Source organism: Agelaius phoeniceus, chromosome 12 (assembly GCF_051311805.1).
Source record: "Agelaius phoeniceus isolate bAgePho1 chromosome 12, bAgePho1.hap1, whole genome shotgun sequence".
NCBI classification, from domain to species: Eukaryota; Metazoa; Chordata; class Aves; order Passeriformes; family Icteridae; genus Agelaius; species Agelaius phoeniceus.
Genome location: NC_135276.1, coordinates 6,485,490 through 6,504,375, shown reverse-complemented (window position 1 = coordinate 6,504,375; position 18,886 = coordinate 6,485,490). Strand labels below are relative to the sequence as shown.

Genomic DNA, 18,886 nt, shown 5'->3' with positions numbered 1-18,886 from the left:
TCTCTGTGGGTCTTTCTGCAAAGCTGAAAGAGTTGATGAGAAGCCTGAGGGAATCACAGAATATTCTGAGCTGGAAGGGACCCACAAGGCTCCTGTCCCAGGTGCCCTGGCAGTGGCCAGACAAGAATTCTTACAGAAATCCAGAAAGGACCCATTGCTTTTGTGAGAATGTGGTTTTATATTCTCTCTCTAACACCTTATAAACAGACAGTGGAAGGAGGGTTTTGGAACAGAGATTTACTGATCTTTCTCTTTTCCAGACAGGAATTTCTCTGTGGAGTTCTTGACTGCTCAGACTGCAGGGGCAGTTTCTCTGTACCCCACAAAGTTAACTGGCCAGCAGGGCTGGTTCTCTTCAATTTGTAGGGGGCAGTTTGGTGTTTCATTATCTGTTACATTTGTCAGAAGAACTGTTCTTCAGTGCAGTTCCTCAAAATAGGACTTTTATGGGATTATTAACCTAATCCTGAATAAGCCAATGAAAGCCTCTTTTGAGGCATGTGGTTACTACAGCCCCAAATACATCACTTGAACAATAATTTATTGAGATGCAGATGCAGCTACAATGCTGGATTTCTTTCAGATTTCAGGCACAGGCTGTTTTGAGACCTGTAAGACATCTGTATTCCTGTTTACATGTGATTTTCATTATTAAAGTGCAAACATCTCTCAGATAAAGTGAAAATGCTGAAGTATTTCCATGCCTACTTTAGCTGTGCTGCAGATAACACAACACATGCATAAAGCAGTACCAAGTAGTATTTATGTTTCACTTCTCTTACACTTTTTAGGTAGGTTTCACCTTTATCTGTATTTTGTAATTTAACTTCACAATAATGCTCATCAATTTGTGTTTGCATGTCAGTAATTTTGAATAAATTGTTGGTATTTAAGGTGAGTTCCTGAGCTTGAGCATTCTAATTCCAAGAATTGCCAAATAATCTTGATTTCTCTCTAAGAGTAAACACTCCATTCCTGTTACTTCTGCAGCTGCATTTTTATCTTCATCATGGCCAAGTCCTTTTGCTCCAAACATGGACATTTATCACAGCACATACTGCAACATGTACCCATGATCTGAGCAGCCTTTGGCTGTATTGAACAGCTTCATTCAGGGCTAATTTAAGCCACTTGACAACTGCTTTCTTCTCCTGAAGACTTTGACCCCAGAGACAAGCACTGTTACAAGTTGGAAACCTCTTTCACATTTCCCTCTCTTCTGAGCAGTTTGTTACATCCCTTATGTGCTCCATCTGTTCTTTTTATCCTCTCCTGGTGTCAACAGACTTTTTCTCAATCTGACATACACTTGATTTATGAGACAAAGTTCTGTCAGTGTTATTGGTCCATATTTTCATATGCTTTACTTTTTATTTGTCATTCTCTTGTATTTGGAATTCCTGAAGTACCTTAGTTTTCTCTTGTTTCTCTGGTTCTACTAATCAAATGTAGTGCTACCTGGAAACTTTTCAATTCAGTAATAGCAAGCCCCATGACCAAAATTTTCTTCCAGTGGAAACTGCTTGTACTCACTCAAAACTTGCAGAACTATGACTTAAAAAAACTTTACAGAGGGAATGCCATGGAATAGCCCCAGCAGTGAGCAGGGAGCTGTGCCACTGCTTCCCCAGGAGGTTACAGGGCAGGGTGCACTGACTGAAAAGCAAAGCAGAGCCCATTCCTTCTGTCTCCACCCTGAAGGACTCCAAGCTCTCAGAATGTGTAGCTATCCTGGGCACTTTAGTAATGAAGAGAGGCAATTTTGATTCATGATGAGACTCCACAATCTCCTTTCACAACAGCTGAATTTACTAATCTCTGGGAGAGCTTCTGAAGAGCAGAAATACATCTGTTGTGCTGTTGTACTTCCCAAAGCTTCCCCACAGTTGTGATGGTGCCAGGAGTACTTGGACAAGTGTTTGAAGTAAGCAGGTACACTGGTGAGAATCTTAATTGGCCCAGTTTTACCTCCTGCCCCCAGGCCTGCCATGTAATTACAGTTTTGGTGAAGGAATGCCTGTGTTTGCTAAGGGGCTCAGCAGCACCACATTCAAATTGCTTCTGAACTCTTGGATGAGCATTAAAATGGGATGATTAATGGCTTTTTAGATAATCAGGTGGGTTTTCTTAGACTTTCTCCTGTAGCATTTCAATTTTCAAACCAGCAGTCCTTCTTATCTAAAGAAAGCAGGTTTGGAGTAGGTTTTACCATAGCATCCTCTGTAGTAAAGACTGAGGCACAGCAATCTGTCATTAGCATTGTCATTATCTTCTTAATTGCTCCCTTCTGCCCTGAAATATTCACTGGCTTCAACAATAAACCCTTAAATAAATCATTGTTCCCTTAGCTTTTTGAGCAGGAGGGTTAAGCTTTTCAGAATCAGTTTCCATCCTTTTTTCTCGCCTCTGGATTTGATTTATGCATTCTTTGTCTATAGTAAATTTTTAAATGCTTTCCCCTGATGGCCTATTTGTTGTTGTCATTCAGTCACAGTTTTATTTTTGCCTTCAGTAGTTCTCTTTTAATTTAAACTTCTGAAATACCATTAATAGCATCTGCAGCACATCTAATAATCTTTACTTCTGATACAGATTTCCTATTAGCTTTACATTCCTTTCCAAACTTAATGTTAATTCCTGGGACCTTTCCTTGTCTTGTCATCATTGACAATGGGCAGTTCTGGTCCTGTTGGTCATCTGGCAGGAGCTGCAGATCTCCAACTCTGAAACTGTGTGTTCATCCTGCAATGACAGCCACCTCTCCTTCCTAGGAAGGGTAGATAGTTACTCTTGTGTCTTGGAATTTGCCCATGAGCTGGACAAGATTATTTGCCAGCTAAGAGATAGTAATACATTTCAGCATCCAAAACTTGTTTGGTTCGTCCTGTCTTCAGGTTGTTCTATTTTGTTTCCATTTTAGTTCTGGCCAGGAATAATGGATGAACTGTCAGAGCTGAGAGAATTCTATGACCCAGACACTGTGGAGCTGATGAACTGGATTAAGTAAGAGGATTTTTTCTCTATTTCAGTTAAATGCTATTTGTGTAGATCTAATGTTCTTAGTTATAGTGTTCTCCTCATTTGTCCCAGCTCAGCAGTGAACCCTGGTGACCCATGAGGATAGTGAGGATGAGTGGGTTATCAGGAGGTTGCTGTGAGCAGCTGTGGAGAGCAGCTCCATGCTCGGGCTCAGTGTCACTGCTGTGTTCCATGTGCAACAGGGAACCTGCTGATCCCTTTGCTCCCACAAGGACACAGTTTTTCCCAGCCAGAAGAGGTAAATTTGGAGGTGTCAAGCTTTTCTCATCATATTATAGCAACTTTACATTAATAGACCTCTGCAGTGCAATCATTTTATTCTCCAGCCCCCACCCAACCTACTGTCCTTCTCAAATCTGTAAATGTTAAAAAGCTTGGAAAATTTGTACTCTGCACTGTTTGTTTGACTTGAAAACAATCTAAGTTGTTTCTGCTTGTTAGAATTAATCCCAATATGTGTTCCAAACTGCAAACAAAATATTTTTAATTGAACTTGAACTTGTTACAGCTAAGCATAGGAGCAGTCTTTCAGGAGTGTGAGTTAATCATTCCAACCCCACCTCATCACTTCTGCTTTCTCACAGAGCATAGGAAAGTATTTTTTAGGTGGAAACAGTTTGGAATACTTGATGTAAGAGATGCTGAGAAAAAAGGCCAGGTAGGATGTTCTCTGGAGGGTGTGAACTGAAGGGAAATGTTGTCTATTAACATAGAGCAGCCACTAAAAACTTTCAGGTTAGGTTTCTGAACAGGGAGATTCCTGGGACTTGTATTTATTTGCAACTCCGGCAATGATTTTTAAAAAAGAAAATTGGTTTCATGTTATAGAGGAAAACATTCTGAAAGTAAATCTGAATATACAACATTAAAGATTGAACTGTTTGAAGTATTTCCTTGGAGTATTTCCTTCATATGCAGTGAACTTCAGTGAAACCAGTCACCCAGCCTCTTCCCCCATAGCAACATATTTACACTCCATAATGTTGTATTTCTTTAATCCGTAAACTAGAAGGAGTAATTTAGAAGTAAAATATATTACAAGCCTTCACTGACTTATTTTGAAAGCAGGCCATGATTTTTTCCATCATTTAGAATCTTTGCAGCCTTATTGACATGTTTTTGTGACTAATGTTTACCAGCCAGTTCCATTTAGCACTACTGTTTTATTAAAAGATGGTAAATGTCTGATAGTTCAGGTCTCCTGTGTGCAATATATAGAGTTATATATAGATTTATACATAAAATATGCATGTGGAGTTATTCCCAGCCATGAACTGGATTTGACTGGCTCCAATGAGAATAATTTTTCACATGTTCTTAATGCTGAGAATGCTAAACTGGTCCTTGTCATCTCTTCATTCCAAGTCATGACAGACAATTACAGAGGGGCATTTTTTTTACTTAGAATTTATTGTATTTAGAAATATTATTCCTGTGAAGAAGAGTTAATTATCTATGCTTTAAATACCAGTCAACAAAATTTATGGTAAGTTTCTCAAAGTGGGACAGATTTTGTTAAGTTTGATGTGTAAGAGAACACTTTTACTTTACTAACACTTGATGGTTGTGCTGTAGTTAATGACCTGTCAAGGCTGGTGTCAGGAACTAATCATTCATTATTAATACTCAGTATGAAAAGCTCTAATTTGTCATGTATAGCAGTGAATTAGGAATAACTCATCTGTCTTGCAATCTCTCCACAACAAGAAAACCCTTCTGTCTGCTTAGCTCTAAATGCATATTAACTTGTCCAAATACACAATCTGAATAATGGCCAACTATTAGTCTGTCCCCTGTGAAGTGTCTGCAGATGCATTTCTTACTCTTCCCCTCACTAAAATTGCCATAGCATTTTCAGGAAGATCTACTGCTTTGTATCTGTACAATTGCAGAGCACAATTTTTTACATAATAATCTTGCATATCCCAGTCTTCTGCTTTTTTTCCTACCCACCATCTCATTTTCTTAGCTTTTTTTCAACAAAAAAGTCAAGAATCCAATGCTCCAGGGATAGTTCACAGTTCTGTTCCCAGCTGGGAGGTACATTAAAATTCTTAGTTTTGGTCTCTCTCCCTAAGACAACAGGAACAACATGCTCATTTGTGAGATGGGGAAGAATATCAGTAGAATGAGCAAATCAATAGCGTGAACTTCCCTCTCTGTTTACTCCTGGTAAGTGCTAAAGAAGCAATGTCTTCTGCCTTTAAAGGGGAAATCTGTCTACAGTTGTGGAATATATCAGTAGCAGTTGCCAAAACTCACAGAAGTTCTTAAAACTCTTGGGCAACAGCCAAAACAATGGAAAAGTTAACTGAGACTGAGATTCAGCAGAGCATGGTTGGATGTCAGCTGTACCTGAACCAGGTGTGGGGACAAGCAGGCAAATTTTTATATGAGTGGAAACCCCACAAATTTCCAAAAAGTTCCTAAGGTTATGCAAGTGAAACACCCATGTTTCAATGGTGGTTCTTTCTTTTAGTAATTTATACTAGTTTATATTAATGGCTATATTTTAATTTCAAGCCAGCTTTGAAGTTTAACTCTATTACTTACATTCCTGATTTTCAAGGGTAATCACACTAAAATCAACTCATGTTCCAGACTTTAAAGGCAATATTACACTTCTTTTTTTTAATTATTGTTCTTAAATTCTTGGGCTTTTGTTGGACAGACGTGAATAAATTTCAGGCATGAACCTGAGAGTGCCTGAGAAGTAGGTTTATACCAGCTGTGTAGGTGCACTCCTTTATGTGAGCATAATCTGCATGCATAAAATTGAAGCTGGGATTCACATCTTGTTGCTCTTGCTTTGTGACTGTCGTTTTCCATTTTTGCAATTTTCAGTCTTTCCAAACCAGAGGGAAAAAAAAGAACCATGACGGTGTGCCTGAATATGCTTTACTGCCTATCATCTGCAGCTAAATCTGTGATGTTTCAATATTGCATTCTGCAAATAAAAAGATTTTCTTTTAAAGAAAAAGAAAAATCTATCATGGCATATTCTTCAGAATCTCCTTTTCTCAAATCCTTTCACTTTGTGGATTCATACCATACTCAGGCACTAGTAAAGGAATAATCTGTGACTTGTTAGATTTTATGGCTTTGAGAGTCAGCTGTAGGGTTCAAGTCTGGAGGACTTCTACTAGAAACAGCCATTTTATTTCTGATGATGTAACCTGTAATTACAATGTTAGCCATTTCTTCCTTAGTGCTTCCTAAAACCAGCTCACAATAATTCTTTAGTATTTTAAGAGAAAGAATTACTACCACTTTCAGAGTCTGTGCAAGTACTTCCTGTAAAACCCTCTTATTTTTAATGAGTTATTCTTTCATATTTATATAATTCTCTAAATTCTTAAGTGTAAGGTAAAGAAAAGGTTCCTACACTATAATATAGTGCTTAGTTTACCCATTAGCTCAGCTGTAATTAACTTGTTGAAAGCTTAGAGCTTCAAAAATAAATGAGATTATTTGTTCAAAATGCCATCAGGTCTGCTTGGAATGGCATTTAAATTATATAATGTAAATCAGTTTGACCTGTAAGTCCTTGTCATTATTTAGTGACATTTCCTAGAGAATAAATTGTTTGCAGGTTGGGCAGTGTGGTATGGAGCTTGGCAGAAAGCTATAAAAACAAATTATCCTTTCATTTTATACATCATTTGCTCAGACAGTTGTAAAAATGGTTTGGTTTTAGAGTAATAGAGAAGTGTCATTCAGGGGTTTGCACACAGGAGGTGCCCTGGCTGCAGAGCCCTGCAGCAGCACCCGGCTCAGGCAGGAGCATCCCTGGCATGCAGGAGCCACGCTGGCCCTGGGAATGCTCCTCAGGGCTCCCGTGGGCCCAGGACTCAGCAGTGGCACCCACAAGAGCTCATGGGGAGGGAACTGGACAGGGCAGAGCCTGGGGCTCTGTGTCACCTCCCAGGATCACCTCCCAGCTCTCTGCCCAGGGCACTGAAATCCAGCACTTGTGCTCCTGGCACTGCCACTGCAGCACAGGCAAAGAGGGGTTCCAGTAGCTCCTGCTGGTCTGGGAACACCTGAGCTGGCCAGTGAAACATGGACAGTGATGTGTCTGAAGGAGCATCATTTCCTAGGACTTCAAATCTGTAAATCTCAGGGAAACATCTGCCTTTACCTGGAGCACCAGATTTCAAACTCCACCCCGGACCAAAGCACTTAAGGCAATTGTTTGAAAAGCAAGCAAGGGTCACTTGATTGTCTTCAAGGGATAGGGAGAGCAGGAAGTGCTGGCAAAACTCTTTCTGACTAGTAAAGAATGCAACTCAGCTGTATTTCACCCCTTCTGGGCAGGAGTGAATGCTTTTGGAAAGGGGAGGAAGGGAGCCCTGAATCTTCTGCATGATCCATTTTCTGAGGGGAGATTCACTGGGGGCTGCAGCTCCAATCTCTGCTCCCTGGGACCAGAGCAGGGTTGGGCTGCAGATCAGGAAAGGTTCTGATCCCCCAGAGGAGCTGGCACTGCCCAGGCTCCAGGGAATGGGCACAGCCCCGAGGCTGCCAGAGCTCCAGGAGGGTTTGCACACCAGGGATGCACAGGGGGGAATGCTGGGGGTCTGCAGGGACAGGGGCAGGACTGGATGAGCCCTGTGGGTCCCTTCCAACTCAGTGTGTTCTGTGATTCTACATTTTTGACAAGCATTTTTACCAGTAGGTTATTTATAAAGGGCACTATCACCCTTTAGCTTTTGTTTTAAAGAAAGGAGCCTGCAGGCTGGTTTGGCTTTTTTGTTTGTTTGCTTTTTATCCTGTGGTTTTGCCTCTGGTCCTTGTTGGGAGGGGCTGTGTGAGTGGGTTTAAGAAAGTTTGAATCTGCTACAGAGCCCATTATAATGCAAATCTGCAATCAGAAGAGCAGGGCTGCCTTGGTAAGGCCAGTCAGGTTTTAAAATTTGAACTAATCTTGAACAACCACAGAAACCTGCTTGTCACATTAGAAGTTGCCTGGCCCAGGCATAAACACAGGAACATGTTGAAGATGCTTTAAGAATCATCATTTTTGTTTGGGTGTCTGAGCTCTCCCAGTCCCTCTGTGAGTCCAGCCTGTGTCCTTTGCAGCTTAGTCCTACAGACTTGTGCTTTCCCACAGCTCCAGGGATCAGTCCTGCCTGACAGCCTGTCAGGGCCATCCCATTTGCATAGCACTAAATTCTAACAGGAATTAATTTATTTGAATGGAACATGTACTTCAGGACACTTGTGGCTTTGAATATTTTAAGCAATAAATAATTTCTTAAGAGATTAAATATTTTCAGACTTTAAAATGAAATTGGTTTTATAAAGTGCTGAAGGACTGGTCTATCAGGAAAGTTAAACTGACCTATTAAAATACTATCTCTGGCCTTCTTAGATGAGATTAATGTACCAGTGCAAGATTTTTTAGGAAGAGTTTGTAATTATTAATTCATTTGCTAAGCATAATCTCTTGAAAGGCGATAATAAAATTTAATACTCGTCTCAACATTTTCAAGCTGATCATGGAGCTTAAAGATGACTGAGTGTGTAGTGCAGTTTCCAAGGCTCCCTGAAGTGCACCCAAAGTGTCACAGTTACTGGAGTACTTTCGAGTGTGCATGGGGATGTTAGGCATCTATTCACATTCTAATTTCATTTTAGTTGGTTAAATGTGTGCTGCTCTCTGTTGGTTTAGTGTTCACAGACCCTTCCATGGTTATGTGCCTGCTAAGCACTAGAAGACACTTCAGCAGTTCCAATTAGCCTGATTACAGGAGTGTCCATTGCCTGGCATTTTTACTCTTTCTTTTTGCTCTGCCCTTCTGTTGTGCCTTTGCAAATGTTTTAGATAGTAAACTTGTTGGGAAGAAGGTGAGCAAAAATAATTTTTTTTCATTATTGGTACTTGAGTGATCTTGAGATACCAGGACATCTTCTGCATCCCCCTGCCCCAGCTTTTTTACAACTGGAATGTCTTTTTTCATAGTTTCTCTCCCAGAGTTGTCAGAATAGGAAGAGTAATGTCTCATGGAACAAAGTTTTTGTTCCAAGTGAATGGTGAATGCCAGGACAAGAACAGAAAGTTTTACCATTCAGATTAAATAATTCATTTTATATAAAGTACCTTATATCTATATCAGACTCAAACTTAAGTCACAATAAGTTTCTTGAAATATTATAATAATTAGAATATAGAAACCTATAAATATTCAGAGGCTTTATGAACCTGAGAATATATGAAATACAGAAATAGTTTGAACTTGTCAGGATCATGTTTTCCTTAGATTTCCTCATAGTGCTTAGTAAATTTTTTATTTGCAGTTGAGTATTATAATAATTTATCTGCTTGGCATTTGAAGAAAACAGTTGCTTGAACAGTTTGCTCCCTGAATAGAGGAGAAGCAGAAAAATACTTTTACAGTCTTTTTTTTCCTTCTGATCTGTCACAAGCATTGCAAAAATGCCCCTGCAGAGACTTCCTCAGACTTATCAACATTTGTTTAGGTCAAACACTCCAAACACAGCAGTGTTTGCTGGGAGCATGCAGCTGTTGGCAGGAGTCAAACTGTGCACTGGACGGACCTTAACCAACCATCCCCACTATGAGGATAAGAACCTGAGAGAGAGAACCAAGCAGGTAAGAGATTTCTGACTTTTTATAGTAATCCTTGCCCATGTCACTGACTCCACTCCAGAAAACAGCCATGGCACACTGCAAAAGGCTTTCCTGATGGATAACTAATGTCAGGCACAGGCCCAGGGTTTAACTGCTTTGGGCTCTCCTGACTCACTTCTGGCAGCTGGTGAGTGTCTGAGCAGCTCTGTGCCCGAGTACCCAGCTAGCCCCAAGGGCACTGGTTTGGCTGCTGTGCCAGCAGTAGATCCTCGTGCCCACTTGGGCTGTTAAACCCACATGGAGCATTCCCTGATGCTCCCTTCAGTTCCCAGAGCAGCACACAGCATTTGATAGAGAAACCACCCTGAGAAACTGCACACGGAGCTGGGAGACCGTTTTCACCTACCCTTCTCTGGGCTTGAGACATTCTCAAAGCCTGACAGCTCCATCCAGTGATGTGTAGCCAGCAGCACCCTTGCCATAACACACATCTCCATGTGGAGATGTTACTGACTAAAGCACTTACAGGTTGTTTCTATAAGATTCAATTCACATGGTTTCTCAGTCCCAGTTCTTTGTTGGGCTCAGGACAGAGCAATCAAAGCAGCAGTGAGGGTGCTGGGTGTGTTGGAGCTGATTCCCTTGTTGTGCAGATCTACCAGATCTATGCCAAGCGGGCTCCGGGCGAGGTGTTCGGCATCCTGCGCTCCTTTGGCACGGACTACGTGATCCTGGAGGACAGCATCTGCTACGAGAGGAGGCACAGCCGGGGCTGCCGCCTGCGCGACCTGCTCGACGTCGCCAACGGCCACGTGAGTGCGACACTCGGAGCACAGAGACACCTGGCTCTGAAACCCTGCTGCTGACAGCTGAGGTGGCTCCTGGGTTTGCACTGGGGGAAGGAAAACCTGCTGGGGCCTTTAGACATTCTCAAAATGGCCACATTAACACTGCTTGCTCTTAAGGATATTTGGGAATAAAAAAGGGGGATTTCAGCCTGGGCAGGGTAAGTAATCACTTCCTGATGAGCTGCAGGTCTGGAGCACACAAGCAGAGTGGACTCCCAGGTGTAAATCACTCCAGAGCTTCAGTTCCCTGAGGTGTGGTTCTGTTACCACTCAGTGTCAGGGGAGTTCTCAGGCATCTCTGGGGCTGAGCTGGAGCCAGAGCAGGCTGCACAAGCCCAAGCAGACCTGGGCCTCTGACAAAGCAGCTTTATCCCTTTAGAGACAATAAGTCTTACTTTAAAGCTGTTTTTCCCTCCCACTTGTTTCATACTGTGAACAAACCTGGCCAGCCTGACCCAGTGAATGTATTGTGAAGGTTTTTATGAACTTGTTATTGCCTGGAACTGTGAATTGGCTGAAGAAATTTCACCCATCTGTTCCATTTCATTGCAGATCATGGATGGCTTGGGAGAGAACGAACCTGATTTGAAACCTTCGTTGTATCCTCGCTTCTGTGAGGAAATTAAAAAAAACCTTCCTTCTTACACCACACACTTCACCAGAGTGTTTCAGAACAAAACATTCCATGTTTACAAACTTGCCAAGCATAAATAACATTTCCAACCACGACTTCAAGCTCAGTATTTCACTGCTAGGACCACATTAGGAAATGCAGATGAAGTTTACAAACAGGTTACATTTGTAAGACATTTTACACTGATGGTTTTGTTTAATTACTGTGATTCTTTTTTTAGACAGTTTAATTTTGATAACATTATTGATATTGCCAAAATTTTCATAAATTCATAAATAAATGCTAGCAGGGACCATTTTGATTTAAATTCTGCCCCTCAGAATATTTAGGTTGTAATTGTTTCCCAGTTTAACTGATTGGAAGACAAGGGCAGCAGCCTGTGGGAGCACTGCCAGTCCCAGCCTGTGAATCTGCTCAGCAGTTCAGATTTTCCTCTCAAATGGTAGAAATTCAGTGAAAGCAGCCCATGCTGCTCCTGCCCTGAGTAAGCATTGCCTTCGTGAATCCTAAACATAGTCACAAAATGAAGTTTTGTCCTTTGTCTGATCCTTTCTGACAGATCCCTGTGCTCTTTCAGTGCCTCTTTTTTGAATTCTTTGGGAATGTATGTGGATATGAGTTTCCAATTTTGTGAGTGTGATTGCAGAATCAGTGAGTGAGGATTAAGCAAACAATTTTGAAGAAAAAAAATCTTTGGTCCAGCATTTTTAGTGATCAGAAACAAACTGGTTTATAACATTAAGTGTTTAATGATAGGAGTGTTATGTATTTTTAGTGAGAAAAAAGGCTGGAGCATGCTTGATACATGTTGCATGTTTGTATCCTTGTAAAATACTCAGAACAAACAAAAATCCAAATTTCTCAGTTTGGACTCTCAGAACACTTTCCTGTATATACTTTCTGAGCTACAGGGGATCCTTTTTCTCCTTGTATGAATCCCACTGGGATAGCAAAATTGGACAAAAGAAAAACTCATCTCTAAAGCAGCAGGAAACCAGTATTTCAAATACATTCAGATAGTAGAGCTTTGTTTTGTATTATTTCAGACACAAAGCTCTATATTTTAGCACAAAATCACTGTGTCCTTTTTCTTTAGCCTAAAACAGAGACTACCAGTATTTTAAAATGATGTGGAAGATTAGGTGAAGCCAAACCTCAATGCTGAGAATTTTGTGGTTTGTTTGTACTCTTTGTCTTTTTACCAGCCTGAACTTTGTGCTTTGTATCGGATTTCTAAATGTTCTGAAGGTACCATATAACTTTTGCTGTGTTTTTAGCACTGCTTTGGTTTTAGATTTAAATCAAAAATCAAATTTGGAAGCCTCACCGTACTCTCCATCTTGAATTAGACATCCACTAGGGTCATTTGTTTCTTAAGAAAAACAGAATTGTAATAATCAAGTGCCTCTAGGCCCAGGTTGAATTAACATTTGAACACCTATGAGACTGTTTGTGGCCTGTGCAAATAACTCAGTTATAGTAATTACCACTGCAATTAATTTCTAGTGATGGGAAACTTAAAGTGCTACAGATAGCAAACTCCACATTTAATTTAATCAAGATGTGTAATGAGATTAGCTGTCACAACTGAGCTGGGCTCCAATTCCAAATGATTGAAGTGTTTTCCCTTTCAGTTGTACCAAGGTAAATTACCAAAGAGATGGAGATGGTTATGTCACATGCTCAAACAATTTTATATTCAGTAAATACTCATTAAACAATGTTCAACATCCTCCTGCCTTTCTGTGTGGCACAGAAGGCTGTGCTGCAGCCAGGCTGTGTTAAATCACATGCTGACAGGAGCTGGGTTGTTACCCTGAGCAGCTGAAACTCCTGAGTAATTCCTAGCCTGTATCCTTTAATGAGGTTGGAGACCACAGCAGTTTAACATGATAAAATAATAAAACATTTTAATCAGTATTAAAACTTTAATTAGGCCTGTAATGATGCATGGCTCTTGCTGCAAGCCTGGGTCAGTGAATCCCTCAGTGAGTGCCTTCAGTAAGTGAAAACAAGCACACAAAAGGTAAAAGATGTCTGGGCTCTATGGCTTGTTCTGGAGTGCAACTGGATCTCTCTGGAGAGGTGCAGTGACTTCCCTGTGGTGGAGGGGAGGGATTCCCAGGCCCAGGGATCGCCTGTTGTCCTCAGAATTTACTTCTAGGTAACAGCTGAGACTAAGAAATCCTGACTGGAAGAGTAATTATTTTTAAACAAACTTCTTTCAAAAATGCAGTTTCTTATATTGCCAAAGGAGAAATTTAACCTTTTCACGGAAACTACCAAGTGCAATCTGATTTGTTTGGGGTTTTTACACAGAAAGATGCATTATGAGAGATGATCAGGAAGGTTTAGCACTAAGGGTTACTCCAGGGGCTGCAGTGCAGCATTCAGACACCAGCCTGCTTCCAACAGGGACTCCAGCAGGGCAGTTCCAGCTCCGAGGGAGCAGCTCCTCCCTGCCCCGTTTGAGACAAGGCCTGGCAGGGGCTGCACCTCCCACTCCTGAGGTACCCCCAGAGGGGCAGGGGCAGGGACAGGCTCCTCCTGTGCTCCTCGGGGGCCACAAGGACTTTGTGCTGCATGTGATCAGGGGCACTGTGGTACAAATTACTGGGTTTAGATTGCAGAGACAAAATGCTACCAAGGAGCCAGGACTGTTTTAGGAGAGAAAAGCCTTTGAGATCCATAAGTGTATTTTCATTTCCTGTTTCAGTGTTCTGCTGGTGGGATCTAACATAGTTATTTTATAATATGTCATTGTAAAGAGATGTAATGATTATTGTATACTAAATAAATTGTGTAATTTGAAAGTCACTTTTTTTGCTTGTTTTTATGTTGGGATGGGCTGAGAAAGACCTGGTTTGGGAATCAGCTTTGTTTCTGTCCATATGGAGGAAAGCAAAATATTTTTCACAAGCAAGTTTTGGCTTCTCAAGCTCATTATATTGTATATATATAATATGACTTTTGGAACCACCTTTGTGTTTTAACAGCTTGCTGGGCTTGCTTTGTTAGAAGCTAAAGGTACCAGCCATGATTTTTATCAGTCATCACCCCATGCATGTCAACCCCAGCAAGGTCAGTAGACTGAGGCAGTATATCCATGTAAATAAATATTATTTCTTCCTTTATTATTTGTATTCTATCACTATAAAATCATATATTAAATGCTTTGGCCACCAGGGACCTGCTTGTTTCCTGCTTGTAGCTCAAGTTTAGTATTTTAATGAACAGAAAGGTGCATTCTTTGGGAGTGCAGAAGCACCTTTCAAGGGCTGTATGTGCAGGAGGATGTCCTGATGTGACTCTTGTGGCAGGAGCTGCAGGGCTGGAGATAAACCTGCCCATGTACAGGACTGGTCTAAAGGGGGCTGGGGGGAGTTTGTCACCAGCATTAATTAGAGATTAATGTAATTGATGGGATGTGAGTCACACGAGAGGGGATTCTGTGCTCCAGGGAACCTCCTCCTTTAAACCCCCAGGAGATGGCCATGGGTTTTTGCATTCTTTTAATTAAGAAAATGCTCAACTTTCTTCTGCCCACCTAATCCTGCTTCTTTACAGCCCTGTTTTCCCTCCTAAACCTGCTGGTCAGTAGGTCAGACCTAAGGGTAATCAGCTTTCCTATGGCTTGGCTCCATGTTATGTACTTGGAATGTTATTTTAACAGGGGAAGAACACCAAGATTAATGTAGTTGACAGGCAGCCAGATTAAATACTAATATCCACATGATTATTTAAATTTCAGACCTTTACAAACATTTTATGCTAAATAAAATGTTCTTACTATATGTTTAAAGTCTGTAAAGAACATGGAAGAAGATTAATAAAAGTACTGGATTACTGCAAATCCCACTACCTAGGGACCCAATGGGTTTTTTATTCCATATTTTTCCTTCCCCCTGACCCAAAGGTTTCTGTGGAAAGCCAGCTGTTCTCCCTGGGAGCCATGGCAGTGCTGGGATAAGCCTTTCTGCAGAGGCACTGAAATATTTGTGTGTGCCTGTGCAAATGCAGAACAAGTGAGGATATGATTTCAGCAATTGCACAGTAATTAAAAGAGCAGCATGCAAATTAAAACAGATAAATTAAGTGAACTAATTAGTTATCTCTGGAAAGAGGAAGAGTAGGCCTTAATAGGGCATGAGAGCTGCAAATGAGTGTGTCCTTTTACTGAGATTGTATGGACACAAGCTCCCAGAGGAGTTTGGAAACATTTCCTGCCCTTTGTTTTAGTCTTTTATGTTCCCTACAAGGTGGGGCTCACTGTCAGTGCAGGGCAGCTCTGGGGCTGTTTCCATGTTTGGTTACAGGGTAGGGCCACAGCTGTAACAGGAAGCAGCAGGGCAGCAACATTGGAACAGCACTGAGACATCTGAACGTCTCTGTGCTCTGTGTGCCCATGTTTGTCACCTTTAGGGTTCCTGGGCACCACTGGTGCTTGTTGTCACTCTCACCCAGGGAACAGTTCCTCAGGGGTGGAGGAAGAGCTTTGAGGAGGTCTCATTCCCCTGGGGAAACCCAAAGTGGTTTTTGGGTGGGTAACTGGATCCTGAGCCCACCACCAGAAGCTTTTCAGGCAGTTCAGCACCCATGACTCACATCTGTGGAAGCATCTGATCACAACTGAGAGAGAAATAATTCAACAGAGTCCACCCTTCAGTCATCCTTAAACACAAGCAAGGCACAGACACCCGGGACAGAAGGCTGGTTTATTATTTATATGGTGCCTGAGATAGGCAGGACACTTCACAGGCAAATAAAGACAGTGTTGGCCCCAAGGAGCTTACAGGCTAATTAAATTAAAACCAGCCAAAGCACCAGCATGTCCATAGGTATGGGAAGAACACAAGGTATGTAGACAAACTTACTGCTGTTTCAGGAAGGAACAGATTTTTGTGCATAATATATATATTTAGTTCATTTCCATACCCTGTTTGTGACTGCTGAGATGATGGGATACAGGAGCTGGCAGACTGGACTGGTGAACACTGCAAGATGTTTCAGCCAAGGTTTCCCCCCAGGCAAATAAATGGGTCAGTAAAATTACAAAATCACAGAGACTGTGCTGTCTGTGAACCAAAACCATTGGGTGTGAGTAAAAACTGGATTTAGGTTTTCCAGAGGACAATGCCCAGCACCTGCAGTGTGTAACAGTGCTTAATGGTGCACTCAGCATTTTCCAGAGTGGCACAAGTGCACGTGAGAACAAGGTACTGTGTGAACATTTCTCATGTGGGAAACATGCAAACTGAGCTGGCCTGCAGACAGCATCCACCTACTTATGGGTTTTCATAGATGTATAAAAATAACAGCCAGACCTCTCAAAACAAGCTACTGAGCAAAGCAGTTTCAGTGTCTGTTACAATACATTGTTTCATGCTTTGTTTTAATGAAACATTATTAGAAACTAGGATATATTCCTATTATTAGCTCATAATATATAATGTACATATTTCATATAGTTTACATATTATAATAGATATAATACACATATAATACACAGAAGAAACAGCACAGCTTAAGATTTAGGTTTTGCTGCATTGTACTCCATTTATCTGTACAAGTGGTCTCAATTTAAAAAATAATAATCAAAATTAATTTAGTGGCACCTTTTCTCTTTCAAATATTGTCAAGTTTAAGAAAAATCAGGGATAGTAGGTGGACATTAAATGGTTTCCAAAAGGGACTGATTAATTTAGAGCATAAAATTCCACCCCCTGCTACTGCTGTTAGTTTTGCCCTATGTTTCTCTGTCCCCAGATATGTCCTGCAATGATTCTATCAAAAGAAATTTAAGGAAACATGAGGGACACAGTTGTAGATGCAAATGGCACAGTTCAGGCTGGTTTAGGCTCAGTTTAGCAGCTCATTAGGATTGAGAGATTGTGATGTACTGTGGTGTTTGCTACTGAAATTCCTGACCAGCCCCCTTTGAGGCATGTAGCCAGCACACCTGGCCTTTTCCTTAGGAAAATTACATAGTTGTAAGCAGCTGGGTTCATGTGTTATGCCTAAATCCAGCTTCTGCCTTTGTATGGCAGCATAAAGGGATTTCAGCACAGTATAAGTGATGTTCCAGTTATCCTTCTGCTTCTTTCCTTTTCCTCTACCCCTGGCCTGGCACTTGCACTGTGATCAGTGAGCAGGGCTGTCCCTGGGCACTGTGGGAAACTAGAGGGATATAATACACCACGGACTTCATTATGTGAGAAAAAGACAAGGTGGTTTTTTCTTCAAATAACTGTCAAAGCACCAGAAGCAGCACATCCAGCATGCTTCCCTCAGCTCCAGCTCACCTCAGGCCAGGTGCACTGCATCCCTCAAGAGTCCTGCATTACTTTAGTGATAAAAAAAGACCTGTACTTCTTAACCACGGTATGTGAATACCTGCATACCCTAGATTCTCTCTTTATTCCTCCCAGTAGGTTTATACACCAAAATGCAGATGTCCAGCATGTCCCAAGGTGAGCTCCTACCCACTCTTACTGCCCAATGTGCCTCCTTAGTGGGGATCTGAATCCCTATTGTAACAAGGAAAAAAGGCCGGGTGTGGGAAATACAGAGCAGGAGTATAAAAAAACCAATGTGCCTCCTTAGTGGGAATCTGAATCCCTGTTGTAGCAAGGAAAAAAGGCCAGGTAGGAGTAATACAGAGCAGGAGTATAAAAAACCGTGCCTCACCTCTGCCTCCAGAACTGCAAAGAGCAGCCTTGGGGAGCTACAGGTCTCCTGCCTCTCTGTGCGAGTACAGCTCCCTCAGTTTCTCGAACTTGGGTCCCCACTCGTGGATGTCCTCGCCGGCGCTGCCGCCGCCCAGCCCCGCGGAGCTGAGGGAGCTGAGGGAGCTGAGGCTGCCGGCGCTGGAGCCGGCGCCCTCGGTGCAGAAGACGCGCAGGGAATCCTGCGGCGGGCCCGGGGCGCGGCTCTCGGCCTCCCTCAGCAGCGCGGGCAGCGCCCGGCCCAGCGCCGCGCCCGCCGCGGGCCCGGGCCGCGCCCTCACGGCGGCCGGCAGCTCCTTCCTCCTGTGCGCGGGGTACGCCGGGCTGCCTTGGATGGACACCTGCAGCTCTGCCATGTTGTAGGCGTCCTGCAGGGAGAGACGGGGCACAGCGAGTTAATACTCTCTGTAGGTCCCACAGGTTCGTGTTCCGGTGGGAATGAGAAGGAATGATGGCGAGTCAGTCTGTCCACTGTGAGCACCTGAAGGGTTGGGGGTTCTGCCAGCTGCAATGCACCTGAGGAAGCCTGAGGAACACCTGTGCACTCTGCACTGCTGCGGTCAGGCTCAGAATCAAGTCCGATTTTATCCAAAAGCAAATAAATGTGACAGAAACACCCCAGCTTTTGTTCTGAAATTCAGATCCAAAGTGTCTTATCATGACTGGACACTGATCCCACAAGTGTGGCAGAAGATGTAAGAAAGGGTATTCACAAACAGCATGTTAAAGAAATCTTTCTGCAGTAGTAGTTCAAAAATGTACTGTGATTTCTGATAAAATCTTACCAGTCTCTGGAATAATGCCTAATTATGTTACATGGCAGCGGCACAATTGTAAGAGCCAAAAACTACTACCTCCCAAAAAAGTCACTAATTCCCTCCCAGCTCAGCTGAAGTAAATGCTGTCTGGGAATTGTGCCACAGCCTCTGGCACAAAGCTGCCAATGCCAACAGTTAATGGCATTCAGTGATCAGAATCTTTGTGCCACCTGCAATGAACTAGTCCTGTCCCCAGCATCCTTTGCCTCCCTACAACCCAAAGATTG

General features: G+C 42.2%; 2 protein-coding genes across 6 annotated transcripts in view; one reads left to right on the top strand and one right to left on the bottom strand.

Moving 5' to 3' along the window:
* The window catches only part of DPY19L3 (dpy-19 like C-mannosyltransferase 3), a 35,044-nt gene extending 21,111 nt beyond the window's left edge, over nucleotides 1-13,933 (top strand). For 3 of the 5 annotated variants that reach the window (XM_077185239.1, XM_077185240.1, XM_054640651.2), the window contains 4 exons: nucleotides 2,921-3,003; nucleotides 9,523-9,655; nucleotides 10,288-10,446; nucleotides 11,035-13,933. In XM_077185239.1, the coding sequence (XP_077041354.1) occupies nucleotides 2,921-3,003; nucleotides 9,523-9,655; nucleotides 10,288-10,446; nucleotides 11,035-11,196 (537 nt within the window). In that variant the 3' untranslated portion in view covers nucleotides 11,197-13,933. The other 2 variants (XR_013184078.1, XR_013184079.1) reach the window with 2 other exon arrangements.
* A 1,883-nt stretch (nucleotides 13,934-15,816) lies between these two features.
* Nucleotides 15,817-18,886, bottom strand: part of LOC129125469 (neural-cadherin-like) — a 62,468-nt gene continuing 59,398 nt past the window's right edge. Inside the window, exon 33 of the mRNA XM_054640934.2 lies at nucleotides 15,817-18,209. Within this exon, the coding sequence (XP_054496909.2) occupies nucleotides 17,841-18,209 (369 nt within the window). The 3' untranslated portion in view covers nucleotides 15,817-17,840. The remainder of the gene's footprint in view (nucleotides 18,210-18,886) is intronic.